Raw genomic sequence first — 14,652 nt, 5'->3', positions numbered from 1 at the left:
GATATTCCGATAAAAAAGTGTTGTGCAGAATATCTATTATGTGAGAGTATGAGAAAACTGTAATAAGGGGATTCTTCCCTAGTTCTTTCTAACATAGTAGTCAATCCCAGATAGCGGTGCGGCCTATCCCAAAACTAGGATAGCCGAATAGCAGATAAAACATATAGAAACTATTAAGAATAAGCATGCAAATGATATAGTCAATGAGTATTAGTCATCTTAAAATAAAGCACGTGGTTCTTCCTTTTCTATAACGCAAGAGAGGATCATCAGGAACGGTTGCAGCATCTGGTTCTTCATGGTAAGTGATCAGAATTCATACATATTCAATCTTATCTTTAGATGAATAGAAAAATTCTCCTTCTCTCATTGTCTTGGGTCTTTCAAACAGTCACAATTTAAGCATGATTTAGGTTCAGCTCAGATTTATATTCACCGTGTCAGGTTAGCATTTACGTATATGAAAATTGGCATGAAAAACACCAAGTTGAATATTGTTTTTCAGCACAACCAGGATAATACTAATGCTGAGTACACTAACACAAAACAAGAGCGGGTTAGCGAGGAATTGCAGTCTTTTACATCTGCTAATCCTGGTTTAAAGGACTGTGGTGATGGCAAACACAATGACAAAACATTGATTAATAACCTACATATTAACCTTTCGGGAAATGGGAATGGATCAGTTCTCATTAGCGTCTACAACTACAATCTCAGCATGAATTATCCTCCTACTACCTATGGAACACCTGTCCTTTCCTATTATCCTCCATTGAGGCCTCCTTCTGCATTTGGTAACAAAAGGGATGTGTTATTTGGAATCAGTTATGCTGACACAGCGACTCCGAGGAAGCTTAAAGGTTCTGTGAACAAGGCTAAACTCATGAAACAATTTTTGATTGACAAGTTGGGATTTCCTAGCAATTCCATATACATGCTCACTGGTACTAGTACATATTTAACACTTTTTATATATGACCTGCAGATGATTCAGAGGAGAAAAACACAACCCCAACAAAAAGTAACATGCGAATGGCTATGAGGTGGTTAGTTGAGGGCAGCAAACCAGGGGACTCGTTGGTGTTTTACTTCTATGGACATGGATCATGGGTTAAAGACCATAACGTGGATGGGTTGATGGGTGTGATGATATACTATGTACCAAGACATCAAGCAATAACCACTAGACAAAAAAAGAAAGAGCAAAGATTAAGAAGTGGAACCTTGTCAGCACATCAGTCATTTCACCTCTTTAATAGTTTCCACATTTTTACAATATGTTATGTCCTCTTCATAAGCTCTAAAATACACGCATAAAATCAGATAAAGGAACGAATAATAGCATAAAATATCAATAAAAAAAAATCAGTATTTCAAGGATGTTAACTTGAAATCAAGTAGGAACTAGATGAAAAAATTTGCATCATGACTGGCACCTTAGACATCCACAAAGCAAGTGCGCCCAACCCGATGTACGTAATCTTCATAGTGGTTTGGAAGATCAAAATTGATCACAAATTCGAGCTCCTTGACATCTAATCCCCTGGCAGCAATACTTGTTGCAACCAACAAATTGCAGACATTGCTTTTAAAATCAGATATTGTGAATTCACGATCTGTCTGATCCTTAGCCTTATGAAGAGAAAGACATGGATAGCCATGTTTCATTGGATCCTTGAACAATGCATCACATTTATCCTGTGAGTGGACAAATACCAAAATCTTTCCATTCTCATATACCATTCTCCAAGAGTCTAAGGAACCTCTCATTTTCTGGCCTCACCTCAACTAATTGTGCTATATCTTTGTTCACAACACTCCTCCCACCAACTTGTATTTCAACAGGTTTATTTAAAACCTTGCGAGCCAAAATTTCAACCTGGCGCGGGAAAGTGGCTGAGAAGAGAACGGTTAGACGATCTGGCCGAATATTCTGAACAATTATTGTGATTTGTGGTTCAAAGCCCATATCAAACATCCAATCTGCCTCATCCATGACCAGATAAGTTACTCTACGCAGGTTAGTTATTTTTCCACTACTGATGCATAGTATGTTGTCAATCATTCTACCTGGAGTACGAACTTTCTCAGTACCACGTTTCAACTCACTGATTTGTTGAGCAAAACCGGAACATCCATAGACAGGAACATACCTGATACCCGTTACCTTTGTGAACTAATTCTTCGTGTCACTATGAATCTATTGAACAGGTTCTCTTATAGGGACCATAAGAATCGCAATAGTTCCATCTCCTGCAACAACTGGTGGCTGACCCAGTTTTGGCAATGCCTGTGCAATCTCGACCACTCATAATTACAGGCAATGCCTGAGCTTGAATAGGCATTGGCTTTTCAAAGTTTGTCTTCTTTATTGTCTCTAAAACTTTACAGTCTTGGGAACTTCTTGATTCCTTTCTATGTATCTTCAACTCTAACTGCTTCTTGTGTAATACAACTTCTTCAAGAGTCATCTTTGAGATCTCTTTCACTTCAATATACAAATTCTTTTTGAATGGTATATGTATAGTCGATCTTTGAGTGATCAACTAAAAGAAAGCTTTTCAACTTTTGTTTTCTTTACTCTCTTCATAACATAATAATTGCTAGATTTACTTATATTTTTTTCTTTCTGACTTAGATAGTTGAACCAAGTAGTATACAACTTCTCAAATAGTTAACGTAATCAATAATCAATAATATTGATTCATATTTATGTACCCAAAAAAAATATATTGATTCATATTTTTTTCCTCATTCCCCAACGGAATTAACCAGACAAATCCAATAATAGATTCACAATGTTTTATTAGTTATCCAAACAAATGTTTCCCTTCTCCCTTTGTTTGAAACGTTGAATGGCATCGTAAACATTTGATTGGTATTCGGAGATTTTTTATTTTCTTTTACAAAATAAATAAATTTTAGTAGTCATTTTTATATTCGGAGATTAGCTGCAAAAAAAAAAAAAAAACTTTCATTTGGATACTCTCTAGAAATTGTCCAAATTAGACATTGCCTGTGCAAAAATAGTACCAACAGCAAAATATAATGCCGTAGTGCAAATACCTTAGTTAATTTTCTATAAGCTGTGTAAGCTTCAATTTCAAAGTTTTAATTGAAAGGAATGTAATTTTGATCCAGTGTTTTAACTATTTCACTACATTGTTTTTTAGGCAGGTGTTAGTAGTTATGTTAGTTTTAAGGATCAAACCCAAAACTTCTTGATTTAAAATCCATGTCCTTCAGTTCACCAACCGAGCTAACTTCACCAAAAAAGTTAAGACCAGACTAATTATATAATTATAATTACATAAGTTCATCTCAAGATTCCAAATGAACTGAACTTGGTTTCTAACTAAAATTTGAGATGGCTTAAATCACTTTTATAACAATATATCAAACTTAAAATATTTGAAACGACCATCTTTCATGTAATAAATTTCACTTTGATGCATGCATTTTGATATCGATTATAGCTAAAAAAAATTTATTCATTACTGAATACTCAAACACAAACAGACACGAAATCTATCAACTCAAGTACAAAACTTGCAAGAACACACTCACACCTATAGAGCTACACTGAAATAGCACAATTTAAGTTGTGCTACCAGATTTGGTATGTGTCCATTGCATACTTAAATATATATCTTACACTAATAATTGTGATCCAAAGGGCAACGTAAGAGATGGAGTTGATTTAAGCCTTCTCTTACGCAATCTCTCTGCAATAGCAAATGCAAGCTCAAGAGATTGAGAAGCATTAAGCCTAGGATCACAGTGAGTGTGGTAGCGTGAACTCAAGTCATCGAAAGTAATAGTCCGTGAGCCTCCAACACATTCTGTCACATTCTGCCCGGTCATTTCCAAATGAACACCTCCAGGGAAGCTTCCTTCTTGTTCGTGGACATCAAAGAATGCCCTCAGTTCAGCCTATCACCATAAAAAATTCCAGAGAACACATTAATTTAAATATTATGAGACAGAGAGAGAGAGAGAGAGACATCTTGTGGATGATAATAAGGAAGCACATACATCATAAAAAAAGAACAAACAACAGCCAAAGTAATTCTAATAAGCTCAGTTCCGGTAAATTTTGGAACTGACACTTTATTCTCATACAAATAACAATTATTTCACCTATTATGTGCGACATGCATATACTCCAGGACAAAACTGATCTGTAGGATAGACAGAAGGACAGCGGCCATCAACAAAGTCAATCATTCGCTTTATCCTTCATTAGGCCAACAAAATCACATATTTAGTAAATTTTCTGACAGATAGCCCCTTTATGGTTTGTTAGCGGGTGAGTTAAAGGAGTTGCAAAGAGCAAAGATGAAGTGCGTAGTGGAGACGGTTGAAATTTAACAAACGAAAAGGATATCAAAATGAGGGAAAAAGTATGTGCAAAAAAATAACGAAAAGAAGATGGTCGACCTTTGACAAAGGAGAAACAAGGATGGATGGAAATAGGTTGGGCAGTTTTAGGGAAATGAAACAGGTTGGGGAGGTGTGGAGGTAAACTCATTACCGTCTGGATTTACTGGGAGGAGTCCAATTCAGTAATGACTAATGATAGATAGAGATTGTGAAAGTAAAATAAAAAATGAAAAAATTCAGCATTTCATGAGCCAAATACAAATTAATGTTGCTCATTTGGTTAAAATAACCTAGTCCAGCATGTCATTCAGCAGTAGATGGTGATCCAATTGAGACTTTTTCCTTCCGCCAACACATTGTTGGGCAAGTGCGAAATAGAAGTGGGGCACAAGAACCAGACTTTCCTATTATCAGTAGTGTAGAAGAGTGTTTGGGTAAATTAGGAACTATATTGAGTTTCATACTGCGGGGTCATGGTGGGAGTGTGATGTTATATAGATTCTCTTCAAGCTTTTGAGGTCCTTTCCAGACTGTATGGTTCATTCATCATTTATCTTGAGGATAAGGTAAAAACTTCAAGGGTGGAGAATTGATTAGGTAGCCCCTTTGCAGTTAGTTAATTAGTTAGTGTGTGAACTAGGGACACAATTAGGAGAAATAATGCACATTATCTATGAATAAGAGGAAAGATTAAGAGAGTGTGTGTCTAGTCATTTGTGTGTATTGGCCTTTGGGCATTTGAGAGGTGCAAGGCTTTCAAAGTCTGAAATTCACACTGTAATAAGGGGATTCTTCCCTGGTTCTTTCTAAAAGATATTGGTTCCTACCACTTTCCATGTAATGGACACTTTCGGCTTGTTTGGTTTAGGGGAAAGAGGGGGGACAGATTGTAAGAGAGTGGAAAGTTTCTTGATCTGAGCCTTCCACCGTTTGGTACACAACAGAAAGAGGAAGGAATAATCAAAATTGAGTGGGCCCACCAAAATATGCTTTCCACCAACTTTGAGCAGAAAGGGGAATGAGACCATATATTAGAACAAAATGACAAAATTAACCCCACTTTATCTATTTTACTATTAGAACAAAATGACAAAACTAACCCCACTTTATCTATTTTACTATCTCGTAACAGTGCCTTACTGCCAAATTTATGTGAGGATATTAATGTCATTTACTAACATATAACACTTTCTTTCCTTTCACTTTCTATTCACTTTCACTCATACCAAACAACCAAAAAATCATCTCACTTTCCACTCACTTTCCTCTCACTTTCTTTCCTTTATCAATCTTTCCTCTTACTTTCTTTTGTCATCCAAACAAAGCCTTTATGTTATGTTTGGTGGAATTTCAGGGTTAGGAAAATCGTTTTCAAAATCCATGTTTGAAAGCAGTGTTAGCATCCAACACTCGGTGGGATTTAGTCCCACATCGGATAGATAGGACTCTTGAGAAGAGTTTATAAAGAGGAGGCAATCCTCACCTTACAAGCCGGTTTTGTAAGGATGAGTTAGGCCTCGATATTCGTGACATGGTATCAGAGCCTATCGGGTCTATCGTTGGGCTTCCGCCTTCCTCCGTCGTCCACGCTTCAGGCCCATTCCGCTGGGCTGAAGCGTGAGGGAGGGTGTTAGCAGCCAACACTCGGTGGGATTTAGTCCCACATCGGATAGATAGGACTCTTGAGAAGAGTTTATAAAGAGGAGGCAATCCTCACCTTACAAGCCGGTTTTGTAAGGATGAGTTAGGCCTCGATATTCGTGACAAGCAGCGGCCAATAAAAGGGATATTCCAATAAAAAGTGTTGTGCAGAATATGTATTGTGTGAGAGTATGAGAAAACACAGAGATCACCAAAACACCCACTTGTGCAAAATAGTCATTGTTTCTTTATATCGTGAAAGATTTAAGAGCTAAATTGCATGCTCTATAAAAAAATAGCAGCAACATGAACTAAAATGCTTCTCTAGAATTTAAAAGCTATGATCTAGTATAGGACATATTTTTATGCAATTTGCGTGTTGCATAAATATTGAACATAAAACACACAAACACATTTACACATAGGAAAAAGAAGAAAAAACAAGCTCAAGTGAGAATTACCCTTATTGAATCAAAAGGGCGGGTTTTAAGTCCAGATGGAGCTTTAATGGTGTTCCCATGCATGGGATCACTAACCCAAGTGACAACTTGACCAGCTCCGCGAACTGCCCTGATAAGATGTGGAAGCTTCACTCGCATATTCTCAGCTCCCATTCTTACAATTACTGTAATTCTTCCAGACTTGTTTTTAGGGTTCAGAATATCTATCAGCTTAACAAGTTCATTTGGATCCATCTTATCACTAGCCTGAAAGTGAAAACCAAATAGACATTTAGTAACAACACTTTTTTTTGTCATAAATGCATTATGTATCGCCAACAAGGCTGTGGTCCTTCAAATAGGATTGTAGTTTAGGTGTTTGAATATAGTATTTCATAGATAATTGTAACTACTTACCTGAGTCAATCATATGCAGAAGTAATTTTGACAATCACATCAAAAGTAATTTTATACAAAATGAAAAATAAATTAGATGAAAAGTAATTTGATGATCAGAGCAAAATAACAAGATAGCCAAACATATCAAGGGCATGGGCAAGGAACACTGTATATGAACCTTGATGCCAAGTGGATTAGCAAGTCCTCTCAAAAATTCAACATGAGCACCATCAAGTTGGCGAGTACGTTCCCCAACCCATAACATGTGAGCTGAGCAATCATAATAAAACCCAGAAGTAGAATCCTCCCTAGTAAGTGCTTGTTCATAAGGGAGAAGCAAACACTCATGGGAGGTCCAAAAGTCAGTTGTAGTCATGATTGGATGGTCAGCTGTAAGTCCAGCGCAACCCATGAAGCCAAGAGCTTCATCCACTCGATGCGCCAATTCACGGTACCTGTTGTCCCATACCGAAAAGAAAAACAAATGTGATAAAAGTTGAGAATTACTAAGCCAATTTCAAGAATAAACATATCTTTCGCAGAAAGCACAAAAGAAATTGGTAAAACATATCAATTAGTATTTGGATTTACTAGTAAATGATCACTACGGATAAATTGGTGCATCTGAATTTTAACAATGTTTTGAAGGGGGGAAAAAAGTAAGAATGCAATATTATAAATAAAATCCCTATCAACTAGTATTTAAAATTACTTGTAAAGGATCACTACAGATAAATTGGTGCATTTGAATTTTACTCTATAAATAAAATCCCATCCCATATTTTTCTCTATCATGTTACTTCCAAACAGCATGAGTGATTATACATGTGCTGGGGAGAATATCTCTTAATATAATATCTCACATTCAGTCCATACAATGCAACTAACCAAGCATAATAAAGTGTTAATTTGGTTAAACTTTTCAAACAAGTGTCTCTAGGAAACAAAAAGGTGACTAAGTAACTACAAGTCTTCTTAATAATGTATCAGTTATTCTCAATATTGCTTACATGCTGTCGTAAACTAGAAGTTGATCCATACTAGGCTAAGTCTTCAACTTTAGTTCGATCCTTATCCTTTCTACACATTTTCTAATTTTTCTCCCTGTTTATTTTTTCCTAAGGTCTCTAACAATTTGAAAACAAAGAGCAATAATCTAAAATTATTCGCAATTTCCATTCCCTCTTTTTGTACACCCTTTGACTTCCACTGTCTTTTGAGCAATGTGGAAATAGTTAGTTCAGTTCAAAATGATCCATCCAAACCATTTTTATGTAGTATAAGAATAAGAATGAACAAACACTAATCAGTAAAAATTTCAAAATCAAGTTAACAAATGGTACCTGTCTCCTTGTTCGCTTTGTTCCATGAAATCAAGATTCCACTGGTTGACCCTTTGCATGGCAGCATAACCTCCCGTGGCAAACGCCCGCAAGAGGTTGAGAGTAGCTACAGACTGGCAGTAGGCTCTTACCATTCTCTGTGGATCTGGAGTTCTAGATACTGCATCAAATGCATCCCCATTTATATTGTCACCCCTGTAACTCGGCAGCTTGACACCATTTTTCTCCTCAAATGAATCTGATCTCGGCTTTGCAAACTGACCCGCCATTCTCCCCACCTATTCATTCAGCATATATCCAATCCAACACAACATTAGAAGTGTGTCATTCTAATTGACCATACATAAAAATTCTAAACAATTGTGTTTTTTTTTTTTGACACAACAATTGTGTTATTTGGATAACTAAAATTTGACAACTTTTCTGAAAACAATCTAAGTGGTTAAACTCATTAACTATCAAAGTAACTTCCTTAACCACAAATTTCGACCTGACTAACTATCATTTTCATGTGTTCAAATCTATATACTATAATTGAACACCCAAAAGAATTATGGTTAAATACGTTTAAATTTATGGTTAGTGATTTAGTTACGTTGATGATTAATGAGTTTCAACACCTGATATGAACTTAATTAACAATCTATTTGAACTGTGGCTAAATTTGTCTAAATTTAGTTGTATAAAAATCATTTCTTAATTCTAAACCAACAAAGGGCAAGACTTTAAAATGCCCAATCAGGGTTCCAAATCCAAGTAATTATACCTAATAGCATAGAATCTAATCTCAAATTCCAATTCAAAAAATAACAATTCTCAATACAACAAACAACAAAACAGTCTCTTTTAACATTTCATCATCAATTAGGGTTCCAAATCCAAATGATTATACTTAATAGCATTAATTCAAAAAAATAACAATTCAAAAAAATAACAATTCTCAATACAATAAACAACAACAAAAAAAGTCTCTTTTAACATTTAATCATCAAATCAAATAGATAAAGAAAGGATAAAGATGAAACCTTGATAACAGGCATTTGAGCACCAAACATAAGAACAACACCCATTTGAAGAATAACACGAAAAGTATCTCTAATATTATTAGCACTAAACTCCTTAAAGCTCTCAGCACAATCACCACCCATAAGTAAAAAAGCGTTACCCATTGAAGCTTGAGAAAGTTTATCCTCAAGATTTCTAGCCTCACCAGCGAAAACAATAGGTGGAAAAGATGTAAGTGTTTGAAGAACTTCATCAAGGTTATTCTGATCTGGATATTCAGGAAGTTGAAGTGCCTTTTTTGTTTTCCAACTATCTATCTTCCATGGTGGTAATGGAGAACTTGAATTTGAAGCATTGGAGGATGAATTTGCGACTATGATGGATCGGCGTTGGTGGCGGCGTTGGTGGTGGCGGTGTTGTGTCAACAGAGAAGGTGTAAACCCGATTAGGGATGCAGATGTTACAGACATTTTTCTTCTTCTCTGTTTTGCTTTGTTTTGTTTTGTTCTGTTCTGTTCTATTGAATCAATCTAATTCTCACATTTATTTATATAGGAATGGAAATGATGAAATTAAATGTAGTATTTAATATTTTTTTAATTTTAAAAAGGAAATTTTTTTATTCAAAACTTTTCATTTTTTTTCTATTTTAATTTTTTGAACATTGTCTCTGGATATTATTCAGCATGACCAATAAAGTATATGAATATAATAATGATGATGATGATATTTTTATGGATTTATGGATTCAGTTGCACTTTGACCTCAAATCTCAATATCAGCCACGTTAGGAGAATGTGTGTGCTTACCTAACTCTTTGGCTTTCATTAACTGACTTACAACTACTATTCACTTAGTTAGGTACCGTACTAGGAGATTTTTTGCTTAAAAAAAAAGTACTAGGGGATTTATGACCGTCGGATCGAGAATCGACGGGTCGTATTTTAAGTTTGGTAATTTTTAAATTTTTAAAGATAATTAATATCGACTTATTTTTTGAATTGTCTGATTTCAATGGATGATTATGAATCTTATGAATGCGTGTAATCCGTGGTTATAGAGAATTCAAATTCATTTTTTACTGGAATATATATTATGGACGGTGGATAAACCAACTTGAGAGCAGTTTGAGACTCGATTTGAAAATTAATTTGTTAGAATTGATTTATAAATCAAGTTAATTGACTTTGAATTGAAAATTTAGTTCTTTAAATAAAGGTTTTTAATAATTTATATATATAAGTAAGATATATTACACTTGAATCGATAGTAAACGAGCAACAAGTTGCGCCGCTAATTAATCATTTTTGAATGACAAAATCAATCATCTTAAATACTACATATAGAGACATAGGAATTGTTAAATTGAACTAAAATTATCTCTTAAATACTACGTATGAAGACGTATGAATTGTTGAATCGAACTAAAATTATATATAGTTGAAATAATTTAGTTTAGTTTATAAATAAGCTATATAAAATTGAATTCAGAGTAAAAATAAATATGTTCGAAGATGGTGTTGATTCTGTAAAGTTAAACAATATTTTGAGTTGTAAGCGTCGTTCTAAAATATAATCACTATAGTGTCGGAGCTTTTGGACGAAAGCTGACAATCTATCATACTCGAGGTCAGAGTGTTTAAGTCAATTGCTTATGACTTTCTCCTTATATAGAGTGATACAAGAATGAGCCGAGTATAATGGTTATTAACACCTTTCGATAGCTAGAACTCGACTAACATGATATTTCAGTCATTTGGCCCTTGTCGAGCAGTAGAGAGTAAAGACCACAACCCGAGTAAAGGGAAATGAGCCGAACGGAGTGAGGGCAACGTTCAAATGTCAAGTCTCTTTAATCCCGATAAAAATCCCATGATGTTACAATACTCTCCAACAGAGTCTATAAAGGTGAAATGCTTAAAATAGTAAGTCTTGATAATGAAAATTTTATAAAGGCCAAGAAACAAACATAATTTGAACGAAAATATTTATGGTTACAAGTATCTTAAGACATCAAATTCTTGGTTGGCAAAAAGTGACCTTTGACTAAATGCAAGTTGTATGCAAAGCTGGAGAAGACAACATACTAACTTGAACCACATTTGTTCAAATATAATAAATTCTATTATGTAGTTTTAATTTGAAAGCTAACAAATATCTACAGCTTTTTTGTTTATAGAAAAACTAAATCTTAATAAAAAAAAATCTGCTGCAAGTTTAAGACATCATTTTTTATGTTGCCAAGTTCTAATGACAATATCTTGAATTATAAATATCTTTTGAGATAAAGTTTTCAACATTTCTTGACCACAAATATTCACAAGCTTAAACTTTCTAACTAATTTTATAAAAACCTTGATAATGTTTGTACAATGAGATATGCAGTGACACAAGATTGCCCATTTAGTATCTCTTTCAAATAATGGATTGAGAAAATATGAAAATTTTAAGAAGTAAAAAATGCAGCATGACTTTTCTTCTTGTACTACAATTCATCCATTAGACCTGGTTAACAAATATTCATATTGTCACACACTGATAAGTATAGTTTGATTCTTTAAAAAGTGTAAACAATCGAATAAAGTTGAGTTAAAAACTTCAAATCAATTACTCATACACAAAGTAATGCTTCAAAATTCCAACTTCATGTGGTACTTCCCAGTCTTGATCAATAAGCATATTACTACCAAAATATGGAAGTAGGAAATCATGCGGAGTACGAAAAATAAATTAGGTGATTGTTCGGTACAAAAAAAAATTACGTGATTACTTTCTCCGTATGCATCTATCAAAACACTCATCCATTTGAAAAGAAGTCTTAGAAGTAGGCATGGCAATAAAACTCATACTCGTGGGTATCCACCCAAACCATACTCGCTTTGACGGGGAAAACCCGAGTTGACTGGGTTTGGGTTTTTCCCGATTTCAAAATATGGGTTTGGGGCGGGTAATGGGTACATTGATACCCACCCCGAACCCGTCCCCGAACCCGCCCCCGAACCCGCCTCGCTTATACTAAAAATTAGATTTCACCTCTTTTAAATTAGAAACGGTTAAACAATATCTTAAATTACCTTCGTATATTTATTTTTTATTTTAATTTGAGTATTAAACAAACCATTTTCTCTATTTTTTTTCTTTATTTAAAAAAAATATTGTTGGGAGAAAATAATTTTGGACATTTAACTTTTTTTTTAATAAAAAAATACTAAAATATAATCTAAATTCATATGAAAAGAGACGTAATGGGGATACCCGAAACCCGATGGGGATACCCGATCCCCTTTGGGTATGGGTTTGGGGTTATCATTTTTATCCCCGCTCGAATTTGGGATGGGTTTGGGGAAACCCGAACTCTATGGGTTTGGGTTTGGGTTTGGGGAGGGCAAAACACGCCCCCGCCCCATTGCCATGCCTAGTTAGAAGTTAAATATGGCGAAATTGGGAGGGGTGCTTTGTTGATCAATAACACAACATGGCGATGATTGGTGTGGCTAGAGATGTTCTTGGGGATTAGACTCAAGAAGTATTTACTACGAAGTTGGGGATACACTAGATTTTGGATTGATTGTTGGATGGGGGGTGTACCACTTCGGGATGTATTCCCCCGATTATTTAAAGTATCACTACAAACATCACAAACAATCAACGCACTACAAGAAAACCACCATTTATTGGTGGCTAAAAGCTCTCAGGAAGAGGCAAAAATTGCCAGAAACGGACTAATTAGTGGCGGCCAACTGGCGGCCATGTTACGCCAGTAAATAAGGCGTCGGTAACGTTCTTGGCGGCCAAAGCCGTCACAAACCAGCCTGGCGAAACATACTGGCGGCCCAGACCGCCACAAGCCAGCAACGGTCAATTCAAGGACCACAAGCATTACTGACGGCCTCGACCGCCGCAAACCAATGTTGTGTCATATATCGACTTCCATGATATATGAGTATATATATCAAGTTTAGTCACGAAAAATACGAGTTTAATAAATAAATAAATAAAACTACGTTAAAACATAATGATTTATTATTTTAAAAAATATGTCATTATTTTAAAACATATTTTTTATTTAAATATAAAAAATTTATTTCAAGTATTTTGTTTATTAACATATAAAACATAATCAATTATTATTTTAAAAAATATGTCACATTTTTCTAATTAAATAAAAATTAAAACAGAATTATTATATGACATGTTTATTTTATTATTTTATGAAACATAATAATTTATTTATAAAAACATTTTTTTTATTGAAATAAAAAATTAAATTGTTATAAGTATTTATAAGTATTTTGTTTATTAACATATAAAACATAATCATTTATTATTTTAAAAAACCATGTAACATTTATTTATTAAAATAAAAAATAAAACAGAATTATTATATGACTTTAAAAAAAATTCAATTAATAAGAACATTAATTATATGACATGTTTATTTTATGATTTTATGAAACATAATTATTTATTATTTTAAAAACGTTTCTTATTTAAATAAAAAATTAAATTGTTAGTATTTCGTTTATTAATATATATAACATAATTTTTTATTATTTTTAAAAATATTTAACACTTTTTTTAAATAAAAATTAAAACAGAATTATCATATGACATGCATGTCGTTAAGTTAAATATTAATAACTATTTTGTTTTTCACAAGATCTAATAATTTTGTAAAAAAATTTAAAATTATAATTTTTAAACATCACATTAAACATATAACCGGCGAGAATAACTTCAAAAACATCACATTAAACATATTAACCAACAATATATTTTAATAATAACAAAAAAATTACTAAGCTTAAAAGATCACACAAACATATATAATATATATTATACAAACTAAATAATATTACTTACTTGTTGTGCCGGGTAGTGTTTGATTGTGAGTTATTTAGACTAAGCTCCCAACCACGGCAACCGACGAACCAACCATGAATCTCTAAATAAAAAACAGAAAAACAACTATTAATAAAAATATACATAACATTAAAAAACAACTCATAAAGTTCAAATAAAAAAAAATTGAACTACATTACACTCCCTTGTGCAAATCGCCAGACAAAATAACACTTGCTACATTAAAATTTTAAAAATAACTATTAGCATAAACACAATTTATCATCTTAATATAAATATCAAATATTAAACTTTTAAACTTGCATAAATATTAAAGAAATACTTACAAAAGTGAAGAAGAACAAGAATGAAATGATAAAGAGTTGGAGAATATTTAGAGAGATGTTGGAGAAATTTTAGATAGAGAATGGATTGTGGAAATGAGAGTTGTGAAGTGAATGAAAATATATATAGATGGGGAAGGCTACGTCGAAAGCTATGTCTTGGAGCTTATTGGTGGTCAAAGCCGCCACAAAGTCCAAGGACGACAACAACTGCTATTTTTTTTTTTAAATTCCCAACACATTTGCGGCGGCCAG

At 33.7% G+C, this 14,652-nt stretch overlaps 1 protein-coding gene and 2 pseudogenes across 1 annotated transcript; 1 reads left to right on the top strand and 2 right to left on the bottom strand.

The window, feature by feature from the left end:
* The first annotated feature begins 382 nt into the window (after positions 1-382).
* On the top strand, positions 383-1,187 carry LOC123904532 (annotated as a pseudogene).
* Positions 1,188-1,364: 177 nt separating this feature from the next.
* Positions 1,365-2,862, bottom strand: LOC123904531 (annotated as a pseudogene).
* A 611-nt stretch (positions 2,863-3,473) lies between these two features.
* On the bottom strand, positions 3,474-9,915 carry LOC123908005 (phospho-2-dehydro-3-deoxyheptonate aldolase 2, chloroplastic-like). Its single transcript, XM_045958500.1, has 5 exons — positions 9,232-9,915; positions 8,207-8,484; positions 7,042-7,318; positions 6,486-6,731; positions 3,474-3,933 (listed from the first exon to the last, which is right to left on the bottom strand). The coding sequence occupies exons 1-5, from the start codon at positions 9,679-9,681 to the stop codon at positions 3,652-3,654; spliced, it is 1,533 nt and encodes a 510-aa protein (XP_045814456.1). The 5' UTR covers positions 9,682-9,915; the 3' UTR covers positions 3,474-3,651.
* Positions 9,916-14,652: the final 4,737 nt, after the last annotated feature.

Source organism: Trifolium pratense, linkage group LG2, assembly GCF_020283565.1.
Source record: "Trifolium pratense cultivar HEN17-A07 linkage group LG2, ARS_RC_1.1, whole genome shotgun sequence".
NCBI classification, from domain to species: domain Eukaryota; kingdom Viridiplantae; phylum Streptophyta; class Magnoliopsida; order Fabales; family Fabaceae; genus Trifolium; species Trifolium pratense.
This window is presented reverse-complemented; position numbering and strand designations above follow the sequence as displayed.

Excerpts from the sequence above, each read along its gene's own strand:
- LOC123908005 (XM_045958500.1), bottom strand. The coding sequence starts at position 9,681 with ATGTCTGTAACATCTGCATCCCTAATCGGGTTTACACCTTCTCTGTTG. Across the intron at positions 8,485-9,231 it reads CTCAAATGCCTGTTATCAAG|GTGGGGAGAATGGCGGGTCA; the intron begins GTTTCATCTTTA and ends CTGAATGAATAG. Across the intron at positions 3,934-6,485 it reads GCCCTTTTGATTCAATAAGG|GCTGAACTGAGGGCATTCTT; the intron begins GTAATTCTCACT and ends TTATGGTGATAG.